The 23,882-nt window shown below is 42.5% G+C and overlaps 1 protein-coding gene across 1 annotated transcript in view; it reads right to left on the reverse strand.

Annotated features, from left to right (window-relative positions):
* Nucleotides 1-23,882, reverse strand: part of itga1 (integrin, alpha 1) — a 42,044-nt gene that overhangs the window by 4,899 nt on the left and 13,263 nt on the right. Inside the window, exons 2-23 of the mRNA XM_056432214.1 lie at nucleotides 22,871-22,991; nucleotides 19,563-19,672; nucleotides 16,918-17,006; nucleotides 15,549-15,663; nucleotides 14,559-14,686; nucleotides 13,748-13,896; nucleotides 12,965-13,115; nucleotides 12,387-12,561; nucleotides 11,908-11,981; nucleotides 10,261-10,408; nucleotides 9,372-9,517; nucleotides 9,005-9,145; nucleotides 8,643-8,894; nucleotides 6,462-6,592; nucleotides 5,451-5,620; nucleotides 5,198-5,349; nucleotides 3,602-3,712; nucleotides 1,386-1,462; nucleotides 964-1,090; nucleotides 803-880; nucleotides 641-717; nucleotides 430-519 (exon numbers count right to left, since the gene is read on the reverse strand). Of these exons, the coding sequence (XP_056288189.1) occupies nucleotides 430-519; nucleotides 641-717; nucleotides 803-880; nucleotides 964-1,090; nucleotides 1,386-1,462; nucleotides 3,602-3,712; nucleotides 5,198-5,349; nucleotides 5,451-5,620; nucleotides 6,462-6,592; nucleotides 8,643-8,894; nucleotides 9,005-9,145; nucleotides 9,372-9,517; nucleotides 10,261-10,408; nucleotides 11,908-11,981; nucleotides 12,387-12,561; nucleotides 12,965-13,115; nucleotides 13,748-13,896; nucleotides 14,559-14,686; nucleotides 15,549-15,663; nucleotides 16,918-17,006; nucleotides 19,563-19,672; nucleotides 22,871-22,991 (2,812 nt within the window). The remainder of the gene's footprint in view (nucleotides 1-429; nucleotides 520-640; nucleotides 718-802; nucleotides 881-963; nucleotides 1,091-1,385; nucleotides 1,463-3,601; nucleotides 3,713-5,197; nucleotides 5,350-5,450; nucleotides 5,621-6,461; nucleotides 6,593-8,642; nucleotides 8,895-9,004; nucleotides 9,146-9,371; nucleotides 9,518-10,260; nucleotides 10,409-11,907; nucleotides 11,982-12,386; nucleotides 12,562-12,964; nucleotides 13,116-13,747; nucleotides 13,897-14,558; nucleotides 14,687-15,548; nucleotides 15,664-16,917; nucleotides 17,007-19,562; nucleotides 19,673-22,870; nucleotides 22,992-23,882) is intronic.

Raw genomic sequence — 23,882 nt, forward strand, 5'->3', positions numbered from 1 at the left:
AGCATGTAAGGGGAACAAATTTAACACATTTAAGTCTCTACAGGTCTTAAGCTGTTAATAATGACTTTATTAAACCTGCATCGACTTGTGGGCAGGAAAACACAACACTGATAATATCTTAAATAACTTTAAAAGTTAATTTATCGCAAACAGTTGCTTATTTACACATCAAGCTGATTCAGAGCATCATTATTATTCATTTAGAGACTCTTTAGCTGCTAGTCCCCAAATGTGACGAGAGTTTTTAATTAAAAACACCGCCTGCCGTGGCTGAAAATAACACCGATTTCATTGTATAGTTGTATCAAAATGACATCATTTTTTATATTTTTTTATTTGAAATGAGGTGTAATGAGATTAATAATGACAGCATGTCGTTAACGTGTCAACATGTCCACCACGACGGGACCTTAGAGTGCCGCTACTCACACTGAGAATATCAGTCCGGCTTCGTACTTCACAGGGATGGAGATGTGCACCGTGTTGTCGTGCTGGGTCGAATCCAGCTCTTCACTGTCACTGGGGACAAAAAATAAATAATAGTTTGTACAATTAGACAAACAGAATGTGTGTGTTTTTTTTGTTTTTAAGGCAAACAGCTTCAAACTGGAACTATAACACACTGTGCTGATGTCCTCACCTTGTAGCTGTCACGTTGATCTGAATGACCTCCTGGATATGTTTGGGATTTACTTCAAATTTCACTTTGAAATTTTCCTGTGGATCACAAAGATAGATAAACAAATGACACACTGCACCGTTGGCATGCGGCATGGTGAATGTACCCAACGCCCATACCTACCTCGACGTTACTTCCCAAAAAGGGGTACACAACAGCACACTCCAGCTTTGTGTTATTCAGAGTGCATGCCTTCTCCGGCTGATGATACAAAACAAACATCATCACACACACATTTCAATCCACATGCACTTAATTGATGCAGAGAGGAGTTTAAATCTCACCTCTACTTTCACGTAGTTGATGTTCGGAGTGAAGCTCAGGATGACCCTCGTGTTGTACGCGTTGTCTTTGCTGTTTCTTACGTTGATGTACACATCAATCTTGTCTTTGTTGTCTTTAATCATCATTCTGGAGAAGTTCATGAAAACCGTGAGCATGCTGTTTGTAATGCACGGTTCCCGCCACTAGGGGGCAGTCATGCGCTGGAAGCATGTGCTGCTGTTGAGGCCTATTAACTATGTAAACTGTTATGAGACAAATACTTATATACAGGACATGATTTGACCTCAGTATACAACAGCTGCATAACAACTGGAGGAAAACATACAATGATAAATACATTATAAATTTGCATATGATATTATTGTTTTAAGATAGCCTTGGAAAATTGTGAACATATCCTTTACAACTAATTTCCACTTACTTTTTGACACTAGGCTCTGCTTTGAGAGAGAGGTCAGCAATGCACTTCTCATCACTTCCACAGTCAACTAGGGGAATCTACGAGACAGAGACGTACATGTTCAAGATGTCAAAAATGCATTGTCTTATTGTTACTTCATTTGGATGTCTGGGCTTCACTGTACAGCATGATAGATGTGCAGAGTTTTACACTAGAAGTGTGTTTTCAAACTCATTTGTAGACTAGGGAACATCGATCTCTGATCATATACATTAAGAGTTTATGATATATGATATTCCTTTATTCGGCCCACAGTGGGGACATTTCAAAAATCACAGCAGCGGTGCACATCAGAGCATCAATGAAAATATATATAAAACACAAAACTAAATATTAAAAACGAAATACTAATACTAAATATACAGGGGGAAAATAAAGTAAAGTGCTGAGTAAAGTAAAGTGCAGAGTTTGCCAGGATCTCCAGCGATCTACTGCAGTGTGTTGTGCAGTTTAAGATATTGTGATATTACAATTATTTTGGAGCCCAATCATCGTCGAAAATGCAACTTACAGCTTACTCCAGAGCACATCTAGAAAGCACTTTTCCATGCATCTGGTAGTTAAACTTAAAAAATGTCAAGATTTATGACCTGCTTGAGTCTAACTGTAACATGCACCCAGTATTTGTAAACCCTGTTGTTAAATATTAGCATTGTTTGATTATATGTTGGTATGTGGCCATAGTGTGGTTATTCTATTAAAAAATATTACTGTATATATATTTAAACTAAGTGTTTCTTATACGTGTGAACACCTTTTTGATCTAAAACTGGGAATATGTTATTGGTTAGGCATTTAGAGAATATTAATTTATCAGTGGTAAAAAACACATATATATATAAAGTCAAGTAAAGCAAAATGATTAATTTCAGATGTATATGGGTGTATAAACCTAGTTGCCAGTGTATTGGGTGGTACAAGTAGTTAAAACTAATGGAGTCTAATAAAAGAAACCTGCAATAAAAAAAAGGAAAACATGAAGTTATAAACCGTCTTGAAAGGTGTTGATTCAACTGTGATTTGTGTTTCTGTTAAACCGTGTTGCTTTGGACTGAAAGGTGTTACTTTTATTTTGTTCAGCCAACTCATATTAAAGAGATTAGGCTAAATTCCCCATTAGCAGTGTCATTTCAGAAGTTGTAATTAAAATAAATTGATCATAAAACATCTCGACATTAATATCGTTTATATTTACCAATGAGAAAAAAGCAGAACTTTAACTTTTAAGGTGACTTTTTAAGGGTTATTTTAAACTTTTGTGGAAAAACAACACACGCATATACACACAAACACACACACACACAGAAAATGTTAAAAACTAAATCTTTTAAATGCATTCAATACATTTTTAAAGATATTCTTCAAATACTGGACCAACAATCAGTCATCAGAAGCTCCTCTCCTCTGTATTTGTTTGCACTGCTGACTCCAAGAGATGACCTTCGTTTCCTCTTCCCTTTCACCTCAGAGCGCTTGAGGGTCACAGTCTAACGTGTTCCCGTTCTCATCGCTCTCACACTGGACTGTGAAGATCAACAGTGTCCACTCTCCCGAGGAAGAGAGAATATCATATGCGGCACAATGTCAAGAGGAAAACTTCCGCTGTACGATTTCCCCTTTCTGTGTGCGTCCCTTCTCTTCCTTTCAATAACAGGAGAGGTCCTGAGGTCCCAATAACGCTTCCTCGCTTGTCTGCGTGCGGCGCTGCTACGACAGTATCTGACGCTGAGGATGTGGCAAAGCTCATAAACACATCACATACGTTCCTGTGTTTAGAGGAGAGCGGGGTCAGGAGGGCGTGGCTTTCATTTCGGTCATTCTTACATGTTGAAGCTGAATTATTATGTCATATTTCGCCTACTTCATGGACACATGACTCGTGGCAACACTTATCTGGCGACCCTCTATGCATGTTGGAGTGTGGGAAGACTGCTCTGAAACACTGAGGCTGTTTCCAGGACACACGGAGGGATGGCACTCAGCTGTTGCGCATGCTAACGTGGCGTAGCAGCCAGAAAACAACATTCTCAGATTATAAAGACAGACAGATGGGAGAGGCTTAAGGCGAAAACCCTTCCCGTCCGCGACTCCAAATGTTCCGCTTACTGTTATTTGGCAGTTTATACTTAAAAAGTGCAGAGAGAGACTCTTACAAGCGATATGAAATACTGTCTTACTGTCTTGTTGATGGATTTGGGAAGGTTTTCATCCAGGACGGGGCCTTGGTCTTCGTCAGCAAGTCCAAACTCCAAAGACACCATGAGAGGGTCTCGGAAGTCCAGCCGGGCCTGGGAAAGGGCACGAGTGGAGCGGAGGATGGTGAGGAGAGGAGAGAGAGGGGAATAAAAGAACAACAAATGAAAAAAGAGTTGTTGGATGATGAGACCCTTATTCAGCTGTTCGGTCCTCATCGACGGCTCCCAGACTCTCGTGCTCGTCCTTCGTCGTGTCATTAAGTACGAGCTACAAGTCAGAATAAACCTTCTCCTCCGAGTTGTAGTCTGGAGTTTGGGGTTTCAGAAAGTGATAAAAAGTTATTTCAATTCCTCCCGAGGAGGGACGTGAATGTCTATAACAAAGAACATCCAATAGTTGTGTAACCCAAAAGCACGCACGTTAGCCTCTTGGTGGCACGAGACTAGGGGAAAGGTCAGAGGATCACGAAAGTCCTCTGGGCACCAAGATGTCTGGACACACATCCACGGCAATCCATTCAATAGTTTCTGGAATATTTCCTTCTGGACCAAAATGGTTGAGCAACAGTCCGACATGACCATAGAGGTCCTATCAACCACAATGACCTGTCTGAGGGTGCAGCGCCTTGAAAGGACTGAAACACAAAGACAACACATGGCCTCACATCGCAGTGTGACATGTGGTGTGAAGGCATGGTCGGGGAACTATGAATCCTTCTTGACCCTGTGCAAAATTGTGAAAACCTGAGAAGTATAGCATGAGGAACACAAGCTGTGTCTTTAGTCGGGCACATTACCGACTCTGACCTCGATACCGTCACAGAAAGGAGGCTTTAGGCACTTGTTCTGGACATGGATTCTCTCAAGATGCGTCGGATTTTAGTTCTTCCAGTCGCTTGTTCAGATTCCGGTCCGGTCCATCTTGGACTCAGGTAGTTTTGGGACTTCTCTGCGCCGGATGATGTGGGAAGTTTCTGCACAAACTGGCATAACAGAGCAGGTATTCATGCTCAGCGCACACAGCAGTACCAGCTGTTTCCACGGATTAGTTCCTCTTTCTCGCCCAGAGGCAGCTGATCAGATAAATCCATTGCTTCAGTTCCACGCATGGCTTTAAATGTCTCACCGCCAGAGTAGGCGGTGTCGCTGTCACGTAAGGTTCAACTGTGATGTGTTTGTTTGGCCTCCCCTGACCTGCAATGTCACTTAGTCTCATTTCTAATGCTCTCTTTCTTTTGTCTTCTTCGCTCGTCTGCCTGCCTACAGATGATCTGTGGCTCGGCGCAGCACGGGGTTGCCCTCGGCACGCTTTGATCAGGACGAGTCTGTTTCGCGTTACAACCCAGGTCCTCCTCACAGCTTTGTCCCGTCTCTTTTCTGGCCCAAAACACTATTTAGATCTCCAACAGGTCGAGAATATAACTTTCAGGAATGAACGTGACGGAGACCCGTCATCGCCCAGTCGATGTGATCCCTCCGTCTTGTGGGTTTAAATTTATAGTTTGAGGGGGTGGATTACATACAAGTAAGAGACCATAACGAACCCCATGTGTACATCATAAAGCTCAGGGTACTTACCGACATCACGAAGATCTCTTGCACACATCTTTTCTCCTTGTCTTTGATGCTGAGGCTCCTGGTGATCCTGCGATCGCTTTTATCGTCCGAGGCCATAAACAAAGCCCTGGACTTGGAACGCAGAGCATCCAGAGTCAGATGGTAGCGGATGTCTGCAGGGCGCCGCGGAGAAGAAAACATGAAGTCATGAAACACAACAACTTTCTCAACGAGGAGGCATAGAGATGAAGGAATGGGACGCTGAGCGGCTCACCAGCAGCAGAGTTGGCGTCCTGGTTGTCAGACTTGATATTGTAGACAAAGCACACCTCCGTCGTCACACACACTGATTTGCGTCCACCACACTGATACTGAGTCTGCTGCAGGTTGATTTTAACAGGGTCGAAGGTCATGTTGGCTCGGAGCGCTGCAACATCTCTGGACCTGGTGAAATGAGACAGACATGCACAATTGTAGTTGTTGGTGCAGTGTCTGTGTGTGTGTGTGTGTGCGCATTTTGAACTGTGTGCATGCATCTTTTTTTAATTATAACACCTAGAGGATGACGAAACAGTGCGGACGACAAAACAGTGGACACAACATCATAAATTCAGAGAAAAATAATAATAAATAAATAAATAAATAAATAAAAATGCATGTAAACATGTGTGCATGTGTGTGCGTGCGTGTGTGAGCTTTAAAAATATATATTTTATTTAAAGAAACAAAATACATTGATGATGGCAGATGTATATGTATGAGCGTATGCATGTACGTGGAATTGAATTGGTTTCCAGGCAAGGGAAAATGCATGCATCTTAAAGTAATGAACAAGAAGCGGATGCATCCTGAGAGTAAAACTTGGCATCGATTCTGAGCTTTTCTAAAACACGGCCAACAGTCTAGGAAGAAGAGTCGCCTGCTGCCAAATCCTATTTAGACTCTAAGCCACTTGGGAGATGGAGTTTTCACACGGCTTAGCCGAGCCTCTGCCAGCAGAAACTGTGGGAGAAGAAGGTCTCCTTGGGAAGTTAAATCATGGTGTGGGCTGAAGTTTTAATACTCTGCGGGTTGGTCCATCAGCCAGGGGTTGAAAGGGAGAGATCATGAGGAAGTAGTTGCTCTCAGTGGGATACGCGCAGCTGTCCAAACCCTCAGAAGACAATGCAAAACCAACATGTCAGATAAAGTCTCCGGGATACGGACGCTGCTGCTGCTAACGATTGAGCTGGAATGTGTAGTTTGAGGAGTGCATGTTTATGTGTGAGGATGGGCCATGACTCACCAAAATAGTGAAGCCCCTCCCAGACCTCCTATGGTAACATCAGTGATTCCATCTCCATTCAGATCCATGACTCCATGTATGGATTGACCGAAGAATTTCACCTTTTCACCGTCCCCAACTGCAGGGATATGCTGCAGGGGGAAAACACAGAGCCAATCAGAGCGCATTAAAAAAAGGGAACTCTGGGATATTTCCTGTATGTTCTTGTGGCTCTATGGGTCATGCTTTGCACTTGCCACCTCTGTTGTAAAGCCCCCTAAAGCTTTCCAAATAAACATGACGATGTAGTAGGAGGTGGCGAGAACAAAGTTAACATAACCCAGAGTCACAATCGCCACATTTATGGGAAATCTGAATCAGAATATTTTATTGCCGAGTATGTTTTCACAGGAATTTGTCATGGTAGGTGGTGCAACAATTCAATTCAATTCAGTTTATTTGTATAGCCCAATTTCACAAATTACAAATTTGTCTTAGAGTGCTTTACAATCTGTACACATAGACATCCCTGCCCCAAAACCTCACATCGGATCAGGAAAAACTCCCAAATAACCCTTCAGGGGGGAAAAAAGGGAAGAAACCTTCAGGAGAGCAACAGAGGAGGATCAATAACATTAAATAATCAACAACAATCAACAGAGTGCAATAATTGAAACATATTGTATATTAACCCTTCATAGGGCACTCATTGAAATACTTTGAAATTCTAAATGTCAACATTAGAGTGCTATTGGAGGACATAACAATACTGTTTTACTGTTGTGAAATTACCAAAAAGATATTGTTTTTAGATAGAAAATCAACATCAACGAAGTTACCATATTTGGTTCCTCGTCCAATAAAGGGTTATTTATATATACAGGACTGTCTCAGAAAATTAGAATATTGTGATAAAGTTCTTTATTTTCTGTAATGCAATTAAAAAAACAAAAAAGTCATGCATTCTGGATTCATTACAAATCAACTGAAATATTGCAAGCCTTTTATTCTTTTAATATTGCTGATTATGGCTTACAGCTTAAGAAAACTCTAAAATCCTATCTCATAAAATTAGAATATTTCCTCAGACCAAGTAAAAAAAAAGATTTATAACAGCAAAACAAAATCAAACATTTGAAAATGTCCATTAATGCACTCAGTACTTGGTTGGGAATACTTTTGCACGGATTACTGCATCAATGCGGCGTGGCATGGAGGCAATCAGCCTGTGGCATTGCTGAGGGTTTATGGATGCCCAGGATGCTTCAATAGGCGGCTTTAGCTCATTTGCATTGTTGGGTCTGGTGTCTTTCAGCTTCTTCTTCATAATACCCCACAAATTCTCTATGGGGTTCAGGTCAGGGGAATTGGCAGGCCAATCGAGGACAGTAATGCCATGGTCAGTACACCAGTTACTGGTGGTTTTGGCACTGTGGGCAGGTGCCAGATCATGCTGGAAAATGAAATCCTCATCTCCATAGAGCTTTTCAGCAGACGGAAGCATGTAGTGCTCTAAAATCTCTTGGTACACAGCTGCATTTACTCTGGACTTGATGAAACACAGTGGACCAACACCAGCAGCTGACATGGCTCCCAAACCATCACTGACTGAAGAAGAAGCTGAAAGACACCAGACCCAACAATGCAAATGAGCTAAAGGCCGCTATTGAAGCATCCTGGGCATCCATAAACCCTCAGCAATGCCACAGGCTGATTGCCTCCATGCCACGCCGCATTGATGCAGTAATCCGTGCAAAAGGATTCCCAACCAAGTACTGAGTGCATTAATGGACATTTTCAAATGTTTGATTTTGTTTTGCTGTTATAAATCTTTTTTTTAACTTGGTCTGAGGAAATATTCTAATTTTATGAGATAGGATTTTAGAGTTTTCTTAAGCTGTAAGCCATAATCAGCAATATTAAAAGAATAAAAGGCTTGCAATATTTCAGTTGATTTGTAATGAATCCAGAATGCATGACATTTTTGTTTTTTTAATTGCATTACAGAAAATAAAGAACTTTATCACAATATTCTAATTTTCTGAGACAGTCCTGTATATATATATATATATATGATATATCATATATATATGATATATTATATATAATATATATAATATAGCTGGGTTTGAAATATAACAGAATTTCCCTTGTGACTGAATAAAGGTCTTTTAGTATCAATAGTTCAGTCACTGTTCCCACCTGTACAAATTTCTTTTTCAGTGACGTCTTCTCTCCATGATAGATGTAGACGGCCCCCCGGTGATCGTTCTCTAAAGGTGCCCCGATGGCCACGTCGTTGAACCCGTCGAGGTTGAGGTCTGATATCGCGGCAATGGCCGTACCAAAGCGGGCACCGCACGGCTCGTTCTTATTGGTGCAGCTGGCCGAGTGCGCAGTGCAACAGGACTGATTGACGGGCTTTAAGGTGAACTCGTGCTCAAACTGGCCATCCTGGAAATAGAGCAAAGACACACACACCAAAAACACCCCAATGTGACACGCTCTCTCAATCAAAGACACACACAAAACACCACATTCTCTTTTCAATGAATCTCCCGTACCTGGAGTTTGTAGACGTAGACTTGTCCCTGCTCGTCTCTTTCCGTGCCCATATACATCGGAGCGCCGACCAAGAGGAGATCCGTGTAGGAATCTGCATCCACGTCGACAGTCTGCAGGACGCTGCCGAAGTAGGAACCGATCTGCCAAACAAAGCCGCAGTGGACGAGACACAACAGCGTTACAGAAAACCCAACGACAAGCCAGGAAACAGACGTTTCTGTGTCTTGCCTCTAAGCCGCTCTGTGCTGCTGTGACATGTTATCGTTCCCTTGAGGATTATTACAGTCTTATCTTATTGAAAGTCGGATGCATAAACTCCACGAGGGTCGAAAGCCCCCCGAGGCAGCGACAACGAAAGAGACTCACTTGTTGTCCCTTCAGTATCTGGGAGACCACGATGTTCTTCTCCTCATCCAGACGATAGATAACGACCCGGCCCGTGTGGTTGTACCGCGGCGCGCCTGTGATGTATAGCACTCCGTCGGGGGTGGATGCCGACTGTACGTCATAGCCTGCAGAGACGCGGTGCATACGCGAGTACCCACTGGGTTCAGTCCAGTGTATTCGGCACTTAAACATGAATCATCAAGAATGTGTCAAACTGCACTTAACAACATCGTGAGGAACACAACGATGGCTCAATTTGAAGGGTATTTTTAAATGCTGTCAGCCAGCTGTTTATATCACACTGTGAGGAGGACACTAGAATAAAAAACTACTGGAAACTGGCAGGAACACACACACCTACACACACACACACACACACACACACACACACAGGCTACATATGCAAAGTCTATCGTCAGACCATCTGGTACGAGCCGGTGCCAACAGCTGAGTTTACAGTACGTAAGCCTGGACCCATCAGTGCTCTTTCTAATGACATGTTGATTAAATAACTTGATATTCAGATGCCGCGGTTGCTCCGCGAGCCATAAAAGGCAGCAGGACGAGAGCCGCAGGAGGGAGACGCGTAATTTCTGTGACAAAGAGATGGACAGCGTCTGCTCTCAGAGTTACACAAATGACATATCTTACATTCTTTTATGGAACAGAAGCTCTAGATACTCTGCAGCTGGAAAAACGTACCTCTGGTTTGGAAAGATCTAGTTTATCGCTCTCTGTGTAAAACTGTATTCCTGTATGCTATTTTTCTGGTGACATTTCTTCGTTTAAGTGACTGGCTGCCATCTTGGAGTCCAGTATGCAGCCGAGTGATCAAAAATATGTCTTCAGGCATCACGAGTGAACTCACCCAGGTAGCCGGCGAGCCCTTCGTACCCGGCCTCGGTCTCTGGGTCGTAGAACTGGGTCTTCCCAGGAATGATCGTTCCCCCAGCAGTGTGCATCACCACGGTCCCGTTCCAGTCAAACGCTCCCACTGCTCCCAGTAACAGGCCGTTCTACGAGAGACGACAGAGCTGATATCAGGAGCAGTCGGATGTCAGATGGAAAGAATTTGTTTTGTTTTCATAAAAATAAACATGATGTTAAATAACTTATGTAAAAAGGTCAATGGAGAGTTATCACTGATACATTAACACGTACTAAGTAGTATTTAATGTTGTAGCTGCTTGAAGTTGAGAACATTTTTACATATTTATGCGTTTGGGTGGATTAATCTATGAAAATAATATTTTATTTGTTAAACATTTATTTGCATACACAATACGAGCAATTAAAGTTGTCATGTAAAGAGATGAAGCACTCTAAATGTAGTCCAGATTAAGTATAGAGCAGCATAACATGAGAATACCAAGTAAAATAGTCCTTAAAAAGCACTTAAGAGAAACATATATTTACTTAATAATGTATTAATTGTTATTAAAAAGAAAAACGTACACACGTTCAGTGGTTCCAGCTTGTCAAATGTTTCTACCTCTCTGTTATATTATTGTAAATTAAACATGAAATGTAATGTAACACATTAGTCTGGGATATCATGTTAAGTAATTTCACTATTTCACTTTTGAAAAACACTGTTAATTAGTTAATCTAAAAAATAAATAAAAAGTAACCACCTGAAAATTTCAATAATGCAACTTCTTCAAAATATACACACAATTAAATAACCTAGATTAAATAAAATCTAGTAGAATATATCCCCAAGCAGAAAGCAAAAATGTATCCGTCAATCAATCTTTTTAATTGACGTGTATTTCTGTAAACTACAGGATACAGAGTTCATTAATAGGAAGGGGAGGTGTCACACACGACATTACATGTACAATTTGTCACAACGAACTTAATCACGAGGCGGTTTCCCGCCACTGAGCCTGAAAGAGAAATCCTCGTGAGTTTAAGTGAGTCTGGTTGTGTCTCCGAGCCTCTCGGCCACGGAGAGTCCACCGTCTTTAAATAGACGTCTGAGAGAACTAATGAACAAACCCTGAAAGGCCTGTGAAGGGCAGAGGTGAGCGTGTTGTTCTTAGAGTAGAGAACAAACATCTGACTCAACCCCCCCCCCCCTTGTCGTCTCTAGCATGCCTCGTGCTCGCCTCCCCATCTCCCTCCAACCGTCTCGCCCACATGCTCGCAGACCAAACACCTCCAGCCGGAGGTCTTCAGACAGGGGGGGGGGGGGGGGGGACAGAGAGGGCCTGTGTCCGACCCTGTGAATCCCCGACGGCTTGAAGATGCACCGGCGATAACACGGGGGCTTTGTGTCTGGACGAGGTCATTAGTTGAGCTAACGTGCACGCTGACACATCCACTTCATAAAATAAACAGTTATCTTTCAAACTAAACTCCTGCAGACGTCTGAGCTCTGCCTGCGATCTCTAGATATGATGCACTTGCCCGTCACCGGGTCTGGTTTAGTGACTCTGCAGCTAGTCACTGACGTTACTTAGATGGTATTTGTATATATTCATCTGATGTAAATAATTGGATTCAGACTTACTTTGGAAGAATGTGCACTGAAGCCAGCTTGAGACATCTCCATCTCAAAGGAGGAGGTGAAATTGCCGGTTGTAGCTGAGGATGGAAAAGTTAATTGTAACCTCTATATATTAAAATAAACAGCACGTAATACAATGTTGTTAAGTTTCTTCTGGTCATATTCCTTTAATTTATTATTGGATTGAGAGAGTTTTTGCTTTGGATACATGTAAAATGTAAAGGAATAATTTGGGGAATGTTGTTTTTAACCCTTTCTGACGGAGAACATTAAAAAAATCATCTTTTAAAAGGACTTGAGTTATGGGATAGTTTCTTTAAAAAGTAGAGTTAATAATGAGAAAACCCTCATTAGACTTTGTGTTTACCGTACTGACATGAAGGTGGCATCCATCTTTTCATGTACAGCAGAATTATGATTGTTTATATTTTTCATAATACATTAAAATGCTCCCCTTGTGTGTTTACAGGGACAACGTTCACCTTCCAAAGCAAAGATCTTGCTCCCCAAAGCATCCACGATGGTCAACAAGGCCACCTCGTCGGACACGTTGAAGAAGTGGTCTTGCAGCGGCTGACTGGAGATGGATGCAATCTCCTTGATAAACTTCTGCATTTCTTCTGCACTTTTGTTCTGACGATTGTAGTCTCCTAAAACCTGCAGACAAAAATAAACACATCTCAATAACATCAGGGCTTAAGGTGTATGACTGAGTGACTAACTGCTTTGAATTATGTCTGTTCAAGAAACTGTTTAGTACACTTTCCTTTATTTAATGTGAATGATTGCATTGAATGATGAATTTTTAATCTTGATATTTGAATAAATTATCAAACACTAAGTGTTTTTCTGAGTGGTTGACTAAAATTAATCAATATTTCCATAAACCGCACAGTAAAATGTCTTTATGTCACTATGGTTTCTATAGTTTCTGCATATCCCAGCTACTTTCTTCATTAAATAATCCTTTCTGGGTTTCTTGTGAACAGTAAACACAGAACTTCCTCAATCCTAAAATCAGAAAACACACTCGTGCATGTGAACATGAGTTTGTACCCACAGCGATGCCAAACCTCTCGATGTCGTCGTTGTCGCAGCCTCCGATGACCTTGTCCAGATTATAGAAGTCATGTGACTCCCCGTCAGTCACAATAACCATGACCTTCTTCACCCCAGGTCGTGCACCGCGCTCCAGCATGAAGGCCTCTTTCCTGATTGGTTCAAAAACGTCCAGTTCAAGGACAAAACATCGAAAACAGGACCTTAAATGACGCCTTTTAGCCATCCCTCTTTCGTGAGACTCGTGGGAAATATATTTTTTTCATGCATTTTCCTTCCTGGTCAAAAACTGGCACTTACATTACCCACAATGCAACTCGACGACCGTCAGCTCAGTTAGCGACTCTGGTGTGATACTCTAATAGCCGCTAATGTAACCGTGAGCCGCTACCCTCATGCAGAGATGAGGAGCGGGTCTGAGACTATAATTTTTCTTTTCTAATTTCTCTCTCCGGAGCGACAATGGACTTTATAAAACATGTTTCACATGATGACGTACTGCCTGAGTTCTCATTTAGGCTCAGCTTTTGCTCATGGAAAACATCAGCTATACCTGACACGTTGGACCAATCAGGGAACTTCTTCTGGATATTTGAGAAAAGACGCCAGCCCGGTGTGCGACGTGTTTTTAAGTCAGAGTCCCTTGTCCAGCCAATTTTAAAAAGCATGGTCCCGTTCGAAGGCCTTTTTAAACCTCGCCAGACTCTGTTTACGCGATCAAGACCCGCGGCGCTGCGTTGCCAGGCTCGCCCCAAATGAGGAGGGAGGGGTCGGTGTTGAATACCTGGCGGTATCGATGCCCAGGAAAGTCATGGTCCTGAAGCCGGTTTGCTGAGGAAGTTCTCCGACAAATTCCAGCAGATTCTGAGTGTTGTCGAACTGGCTCAGGTTGACCCGGTGAGTCACGGTCTCCCCATAGGACACGATCCCCACCTGGAAAAAACATACACACACACGTTCTTATAAACGTTATCCTACATTAAAATATATTTTACCTGTGTTCTCCTCTCCTCTGCCTCCCCTCCCAGACAGTCTGCTGAGGATGTGGTTGGGTCGGTTGATATGACACAATGTTCTTTATACAGAGAGCAGAGGGCTTCAGCAGCCGTGGAAGATGTGACTTACAACCACTGGGCTCCACGGTGAGAGGACTTTCCAGTGTTCCCCTCTGGAAAACTCCAGCCGCTCCAGGCCAGATCAATGCAACCATCATAAAACCCAACCGCCCGATCGAGGAGCGATCCAAGACAACTGGACGGAAATACACTGAAGGTATAACTAACTAAGGCAAAGGCTAATATTACATTCAAGACTGAAAAGGCTAGTGTTCATCAAGTGATGAAGGACACATTCCAGTAAGTCGCACTGTTGGCACCAAGGGGAAACTTCCTTAATGGTGGGCACTTATGTCATCAAACATAATAAAATCTGAAGAATTGAGTTGGAAGCAAACTGTTTATTCCTTCATTCATCTCCTTCATGTGTCGTCTTATACGACCCATTTATGCGTCAGACAAAAAGAGTAACTTCCAATAGGAAACATTATTATTCTTTCTTTTAAAAATCCATGACAGTGATGTCCTCGTGCAGCTGACCTGTGAGAGTTTAGGTCCGATTTCAATGTTCTCGATGAAACGTTTCAGGAAATCGACGATGCTGGACCAGGGGTAGATGCTGTTAGAGCCGTCCAGAACGATCACAATGTCCAGCTCCTTCGCACACTCTGAAATAAAGCCAGAACATATCGTTAATTAAAGCACAAGTTTGTTTTTCCAAAAGTTTGATGTCCGTTTTTTTTACTAGAATTGCACGATTTCACTCCAAAGAAACAAATTAGATTATGCAACACATTCTGTCTTCTTCTGCCCACAGCAGACACACAACAGTGTAGCTGCTCATCAAAATGTAATAATGTTGAGCAGTGGGTCCCAATCTGGGGGTCGGGACCCCCCCGAGGGATCGCAGGTTGACTTGAAGGGGTCGCAGGGACAGCATTCAACAAATTACGAGATAATTAGAGGTCTTTTAAAAAGGAATAGTTCGACCTCTAAAGCGGTCTCATTAACATGTGAGACTACAAACAGGATGAGGATAATAATGCAAGATTAATAAGGCAGTCTTTCACATTGCAGAGCGAGTATTTTCTTACTACTTATCCCAGAGACATGTGCTGTCGCCAGTGGCCTAAATGAGGTACACATTCACACTCCATGCAGAGAGCTACAAAATCCAGTTAGGTTGCCTCATGCGAGTCAAGAAAGCTAAACAGTTTTCAAATCAGGCATGTCAATACCAGTTTCCGTCACTTGAAATAGAGAGAAATACTCAAAAGCATCGTAGAAAGAGACAAATAACTGTCGTCTGTTTACTCTGAGACTCTACTGGCTGTTTCCTTCCTGGGAAACACAGAGCAGACGCAGTTCACGTCTCCTAACTTGGTCATACAGCGCGGCAGAAGGGCCGGGCCAGAGAGGAATGTGGGTCGCAGACAAGTTTACATTAAGAAGAACGCTCTGGTCTCCCTATTGGCCGAGAGGGTGAGTTTAATGTCAGGGTCTTGGGTGGTACTCCTGGATTGTTGTTACCTTGCACGGCCGGTGCCAGAGAGTTGAGGATCTGGAAGGATTCGCTGACATTCGCACACACTCCTGAGATGTACTGCTGCTGCCCACACATGTAGCCGTACTGAGGACCGCAGGCCTGTGGAGACAGGACACACACACACACACACACAAACAAACTGCTTGAGAAAATAGGCTGTGACTGGTCAGCTTTCCCCCAGTATTAGGTCACGGCTGAGGAGACGTTCAGGGCTACTGAAGATAGAAACCAAGAGGAAAGAACTTCTCAAGCTGAGGGTCACAAAGAGACTATTAAAAACCACCACAGAGCCCTTCAGAAGATGAGAAGATGGAAACAGAGAAACAGAGCCTGCCATTAGCTCTGTGATAACATTTGCTAATAAGCAATAAACACAAGACAGAACTGAGGTTGATGGGAATCTCATCTGATAGCGATTAGATTATGTAACACATCAAGCCTACAAAATAAAAGCCGTAAAACAAGCTCCTGGATCCAGATGTCAGGTCGTATTCAGTGTGTCTATTAAATTTACTTTTATTGTATGATTTTATGTATTAGATCAGGGGTGTCAAACTCATTTTCACCGTGGGCCACATCAGCATCATGGCCGCCCCTTAAAGGGCCAGTGTAACTGAAACACTGTATAAACTACACCCGAACATATTGTTAAATAACTCTCTTTGCATTTGATTATTGTTTATTTGAGTGTAGAAATATTGTACATACGAACATTTCTCTAATATTATATCATAAATCCATTTAATTTGAAACCTTCAAAATAAAAGCATAGGATATTTTTCTTAAATTTCTTGAAGAAAAGGTAATCATACGTCTTTCAAGCCGTCAGGGGCCACATAACATGACGTGGTGGGCCGGATTCGGCCCGCGGGCCTTGTGTTTGACACCTGTGTATTGGATGAACTCTGTGTTGAAATAATACATATAGCCACAGGCAAGAGTTATTATTTTAGGTTACACTTCAAGTCCAACATTATATTTAATTGGACTCAATTAGTTGCATAAATATATATATATTGACCATACATCCATTGTTTCTGTTATTTTTACACTATGTTAATCTAATAGTCATGCACACATATCACTTTACTGGTGTTAATAACCATAAAATGTAATGGGTGTGGCCACCTCCTACATACTCATACACACACTTCAGCATGCAGTTGATTCCCAGTGTTACATTCCCAGGACAGGAAGCCTCACTGAGAAACATGGGAGGGTCAAGTCCACTGTTTCCATGGAGACCAAAGGTCGAGAGAACATATACTTTCTACAAGTTCAGTCGTCCTTTTGGTATGGAAAATGTACTTTAAAGCACTTTTACTAACGTCAAAGAGCAACTTCCCCCCTTACCAGAAATCCTCCGTTGGGATTGGTCACCAGCGTGCTTCCCATGGTCATGTTCTCTTTCACTTCGTGTAAGTTGGGAATCGTTGTGTTTTCTAAGAAAAGAAATATGGATGAATAAACAGAGTGAGACAAACAACAGAGAGCGGCACAGAGGAAGAGCAGCTGGACGAATTCCTCGTCTGTATTTTCCCAGAGGAAGAGGGCCGCTCGACCACGAGAAGATGTAATAACCACTACATGTGGTTAAATATAGCACCTTTCATGAGTCTACCTTATGGCAGCGAGTAACAGATGCAGAGCACAGCTCCACATGTGTTGATAAACATCCCAGTTGCAGGGAAGAAGAAAGAGGATTTGAATCATTAGGCGATCACAACATGTGGCTAAAATTAACATGTTATGATATATACGCTCTGACTCGGGAATGTTTTGGATCGGTTTTTTTCTTTCCACATATTCCCACAAAACTCATTCACAAGCCAATTCAAATCCTGAATCGTGGTCTTTAACAATCCCCGTGAGGGAACGTTGCCATTCAACCGTCTCTGATGGTCATTAGCAGCCAGGAATGTGCTCTCCTCTGAACGCACACGAGGAGCTGCTAGTGGTTAGTGTGATGTAATGACGTCTAATCACTCACGTCTCGCTCTATTCTTCATCTGTGTGTGAATACAGATTCTGGCTTTCTCTGCACAGCCCTCCCCTATTTCCTGTCTCCACGCTTGAAATACTGAAGAGCAGAACACGTCATAAAACATGTGTGTGTGTCACTCCGTATCTCTCATCTCTCAAACACACAGTGAACTCTCATGTGAAAATGAGTCGTTTTGCAAAGCGTCCTTTCCTTGTTTCCTAACCATCTCATTAATTGAGTGATACGGTTGTAGATCCAGAGCCTCATGATTCCTCCGCGTGAGACTGAAAGCAGCTTTGTGGATCTGCAGAGCAGAATACGCGCTTTGTCCTCCGTGACCTGTGACCTCCAGATAGCCATCAGAACCAATCAGACGGTTAACACAATTCCTCTCGGTCTGCAACGACCTTTTGAAAATCAGAGAAAGCTAATGCTATTGTGGCTTCTGCTAAAATATATCAGCAGTACAATCAGAGATTTTCGAGGTGGTGGCTGTGGGCCGCCAGTGGAGGAAAGTGACCACGTACATTTACTCAAGGGCTGGAGGTCAGGACCAGTTTGAAGTTCTGCTACTTTATACTTCTACTCCACTTCAGAGGTGAATATTGTGCTTTTTATTCCACAAAATCCATTTAATAACTTTAGTTACGGGTCACTTTGCAGATTCAGATTGCTAATATGGAAAATAATCAACAACTATAAGATAAGATAAGATAATCCTTCATTAGTCCCACAGTTTGGAAATTTCAAGATCACAGCAGCGAGAGCACATTAGAAAACAGAAATCAGACAATCATATTCAATTTTATTCACATTTTTTGTGGTTATTTATTGTTATTAATTTTTGTTAATAATTAAAAATTAGATTAATTGATATTTTTCTGTGTACCTACCTAGAACAGGCAATACAGATCGGACAAACACAACAAAGAACAACAACAAAACGCTATTAAAATATCTAAATCATGGGGGCATGTGTTGCCTCTCTCCTCGTTATATCAGGGGCAACATTATATTTCTTTGCCCTTGTGTATTTCTGACGCTGACTACATGCATTCACATCTAACATGTATGCCTATTGTTTGTCATGTGGAATTAATGTTCCCAACAGAATGTCAACATACTGCTGTTTAGCAGAGCGAGGATGTTGGGTGTTTCTAGTCGGCATTTCCTCAAACATAATTGCCACGGCCTGAAAACTTTAAATTGTATTGGTCAGACAGAACCGTGACGACAACCACACAACTTTAACGTTCCTTGTGGTTTGGCGTGTACGGGCGTGGGCGTCGGCACGGACCGAAACGACCGGCGTGAAAGACGAGCCGCGTTTCCTCGTCCAGAGTAAAAAAAACGTGTCAGTTTCACTTTCAATCCCAACGCAGCTCTGTTGTTGTTGGTGTTGTTGTTGTTGTTTTGTCATCCACTCACGGCTGTTTGCAGAGCCGTCTGGCTCCGGTTGCCGGGCGGAATAGATTCCCAGTGGATGTTTTCCAGACTAAACTTGAGTTTGTGACATTCGGGCAAATACAAGCACTCTCCTGTGAGTGGAGGAGTATTATTTAATTACTCTGTACTCTCCGTCCTCCACGCAGAAGGCTTTGCAGGCCGGGAGCTAAATTGTGTTTATCTGTTTAATTAAGATAGAACTGGAAGGATGAAACATTAAAACCTTGTTTATTCACTCTCTTCCTGTTCGGATGAGGCTCGCTTCCTCCCCAAGAGACCCAATCAGATATGCCGAAGAGTTAAACATACAGTAATACAAATACACACAATGTATTCACTAAATCTCCAGATTATTTGGTCAGTAAATAAAACGACATCCTCAGATTAACAGCTGACAGTCCGAAAACCAAAGATATCAAATGGAAACTGAGAAAAGCAGAAAATCCTTAAATTTGAGAATCTGAAGCCAGACGTAAAAAAATTTTGGTCATGAATCGATGAATTGACAAACTGTTTTAGCGCACGCACACACACCCACACACACAAGGGCACACACTCACACACTTACTAGGTAGCTCCAGTTTGACACACGTGTTGTTCCCCGTCCCCACGGGACACTTGTAGACGTCCCCTGTCCGTTTGGCGGGCTGGCCCGACAGCGGCGATCCAATCAGAACCCTGAACAAACAAAGAGCCGTCGGCACAATTCCAATATTATTGCAGAAATTAAACATTAGGGAGGTGGTGACTTTACATTTACCTTAATTACAGCAGTTTGGCTGATAAAGCTGTTACAGCTTATTATAATTGGCTTAAATATTATGATGCCTTGACACTTTGGTCTGAAACTACAGTAACATTGAGATAGCTTATTAAAAAAACACCTTATTGTCACTTCAATGCATCCGACTGCAGCACATGTTGCAGATGTTTGCAGAGCGGCACAGTTTTATTACACTTGTATGTTCAGTTTGCTCAGATGAGTTTCATAACTCATTGTGTCAGTAAACTAAAACGAGTCATCTGCCTTCCTCTAAGCACTCCGGCTTATTAACATTCCTGAACTCCAATGGGCTCTGGTCATCTACAGCGAGCCACCAAGTGGAACAACAACAACAACAACAACAACAACTCTCTGCTCGGCCCACAGTCAGCACCACAACATTATTGACTTATTCAAGATAATCAAACAGGATGAAACATTCCTGCTTATTATTTCAATGCGTCTGTAAATGATTAATAACTCCCGATTGGTTTTCTGCCGAGTTAGTAAATAAATTATGAATCCATAAAGTCATAATATCTCATTAAAATCTTCAGTTGTTCTTATCCGAGCTCAATGACATCGTCAGGACGGTGGTCGCTCCACCACTTTGGTCCAAACTGAAGTATCTTAACAAATATTTAACTAGAATGGGCACTCGGTAGAGCGCATACCTTCGCATATCACAAGATTGGGCATTGAATTATGAACATTTTGGCATTATTTGCATGCCAATTGGTAAAAAGAAGATGTTGACCTTTTCATGACCTTGACCATGACCTTTGACCCGATCGATCCCAAAATCTAATCAAATGGTCCCCGGATAATAACCAATCATCCCACCAAATTTCATGCGATTCAAGAAGATTTTAACCCTTTTCATGACCTTGACCTTTGACCCGATCGATCCCAAAATCTAATCAAATGGTCCCCGGATAATAACCAATCATCCCACCAAATTTCATGCGATTCGGTTTAATACTTTTTTACTTATGCGAATAACACGCATACAAATAAATAAATACACGGCGATCAAAACATTACCTTCCGCATTTTCAATGCGAAGGTAATGACCAAATAAACAAGACTTTGAAAGCCTCGAGTTATTTAAAGTTCTGTTGCTTCCAGTTTTCACACATTTTAAAGGAATAGTTCAAGATTTTAGGAAATATGTGCAAACATATCATACACTCATATGTGTGTCTGTTAAATATGAAGCTCAGCTGCTTCCAGTCATGATGCTAAGTTAAGAGAGAACTGTCCATCTTCTCCTCTCACTCTTGCCAATAAAGCATAAACAAGTCATTTCTTCCTTACCCGAATGACACATTCTGTTTCATACGAGCCCATTTCTCCAGACTTCTCTCCGTAAACAAGCAATAATTTGTTTGCTTGCGTAACAATATCTTTGGCAGCAAAGTGAGACTTAACAACAACATGGCCGTTTTCTGACATCAGCAGTCTTGTGGGAAAAGTCACTGGACTGGAAACTACAGTGGAAGGACATTTCACATGTGACACATTGAGCCACCTTCAACACTGCTATTGGGGGGGGGGGGGGGGGTATCTGCATCTAATCAAGTGTGTGTTACATCCTTCCCCCCCATAATATTCTCCCACATGGACAAATGGAGGGCGACGCTACATCTCTAGTTGCATTGCCCCGTCTCCTCATTTCCTTCCAACGTCATCAGTTTTATCTCTTTATTTTATTTTCTTCAGTAGCCGTCCACTCCTCAGATCTCTAACGACGCTGGTCCTTATCACTCTGCCTGTTTCTGGTTAACACTTTGCTCTGAGCTGGAACCAAACAGTGCTATCTGGAGATGCAGCGGAGCCAACGCGTTCTCAGGGAACTGTGTGGAGGTTCAGTCACAGCTGGTCTTCACTGATTACCGGTGAGTGAATTATGGTAAATGATCTCATATGAGCTCCATCAGATCATTACTGCAGAGGAGCCACCAGGTACAGCCATGTGGGAAACAACCAGCAGGGCGGAGCGACGGCTGACTGAGGGAGGGATGGAGACACGGAGCCAGTTACTACACTCGAATAGCTTTTAATAAGGTTTTTTAAAAATGTGCTCCCAGACAGTTTTAGCGAGGAGCCGCGGATGCTTGGCCTCGGTGTGTTTACAGGCTCGGCGTGGAGAGACTCTGGTGGGAGGTTGACGGTGAACAGCTACAGCAGTAAAGCCAAGGGGCCTCATTACAGCGGCAGCTGCGCTCTCCTTCACTCCGTGGTGTTAATGTAGAGGATTTGAATTAAAGTGAACTCGGTGTAATAAAATGTTCATACGCAGAACGTTTTTTTGGAAACCAGCTTGTGAACAAACAGAAAATAGTCGATTAGACGACTTTATATGCACACTGTCGCCAGGTGTACTTCAGAAAATCATGAAAATATGAACCAAATATCCAGAAAATCCTCAAAAGGTTGGTCAGCATCGAGATGAGGAGTTGTGAGGAGACGATGCAACGAGGTCAAAGAAGAAATGAATGAAAACAACGTGGTCGACGTAATGGACGCCGACTTCCTGATTCAGTGACATCATGATTCAGTGACGTCATGATTCAGTGACATCAGGACTTCCTGATTCAGTGACATCATGGTTCAGTGACTTCATGATTCAGTGACATCATGACTTCATGGTTCAGTGACATCATGGTTCAGTGACTTCATGATTCAGTGACATCATGACTTCATGATTCAGTGACATCATGATTCAGTGACATCATGATTCAGTGACATCATGATTCAGTGACAAAGTGCACTTAGTCGCTTTATGCTTTTATTGATACAAGTTTTGTACATTTTCCAGCATCTCCATTCAGTTGTTCAAGCCTACACGTTACATTTGGACTCTGTTCATAACTCAGAAGTGAAAATACAAACACATAAGAGATGATGTCTGCGTGGTAAAGTTATTACAGTGTTCTGCAGATGAACAAGAGAAGAATAAAAAGGCCCTCTTTCAATTCAGACTTGATGTTGGAATCCTGATTTCAGCGTGACGCGGTCCAGTCGACCGTCACGTCAAACTGCCGTCTGAAACGGGAGACGAGGAGGAGGCTGTGCGGCGATGAAAGACGATGGACGTGGACGCCACTCACCATTTCCCCTCGCTGTTCTCAAACTGCTGGACGGTGTAGCCGAACATGTCCTCCAGCGGACCTTCGAACGACATGCTGTTCTTCTGGTCCACGTTGAAGGACATCACGCACGGCAGCAGCACTGCGGGGACGGAGGGAAAGAGAAGATGAAGCCATAGACACAGAAAACAAGGTTACCGAGACCTGCACTGGATAAATAATCCAACTGGTGAATAAATGATCGCATCCCTAAAATAAGAGGCTTGTGTCGTCCTTCTCTTATACAAGAAAAATGCATAATAATAAGTACACGGTCAGCATGAACAAACAGTACGAAAAAATATTGATAAAACGTTCAGGAAGCAACCCAGAAATCAAAAAAATAAACAAGTAGCAGAATAAATTAATGAATAATAAACATTTTGGTAGTTTAGCCACAATGTTGAAACAATGCCAACAATATAAAAATGATATAGAGATGGTATACTCCACTCTACTATACGGGGGGATGAACTGTGTGAACATATCACACACAGAGAGAAACAGAGTCCTTTTGGAGGACACTGGAGGAATTTCAGAAATGGATGTGAAGTGCTTTGGTCAGAGTCCAGTCTGACCTGCAGGACAATGGCTTCTTCTCTGCGCCGAGCACAGTCTGCGTCCGTCTGTCAGCGAGCTGAGTACATATCACAGAGGCTCTATATAAATCCGTCCGTGTCTCATTGTGCCGGCTTTACAATGACACTCTTTATATCTACTGTGCCAGGGAATTCCTCCAATATAATGTATTCAATTTGTGAGGGAGTGCAGAGCAGCGGCCGGACAGCGGGACTAAAAACAGAGCAGGGCAGACACAGACCACATACATGGAGACACACATTCAAATAAAGCAGCTATTTGTTGGATGCTGATGCTTTGTAGCGAATGTGTCTCACCCAAAGGAGAGAGAGAGAGAGAGAGAGGGAGAGAGAGGGAGAGTTGCCATATGGAGTCTGGATCGTGCCGCCAAAGTAATTAGAGACTGTTCTGCCAC

This window comes from Pseudoliparis swirei, chromosome 15, assembly GCF_029220125.1.
Source record: "Pseudoliparis swirei isolate HS2019 ecotype Mariana Trench chromosome 15, NWPU_hadal_v1, whole genome shotgun sequence".
Lineage (NCBI taxonomy): Eukaryota > Metazoa > Chordata > Actinopteri > Perciformes > Liparidae > Pseudoliparis > Pseudoliparis swirei.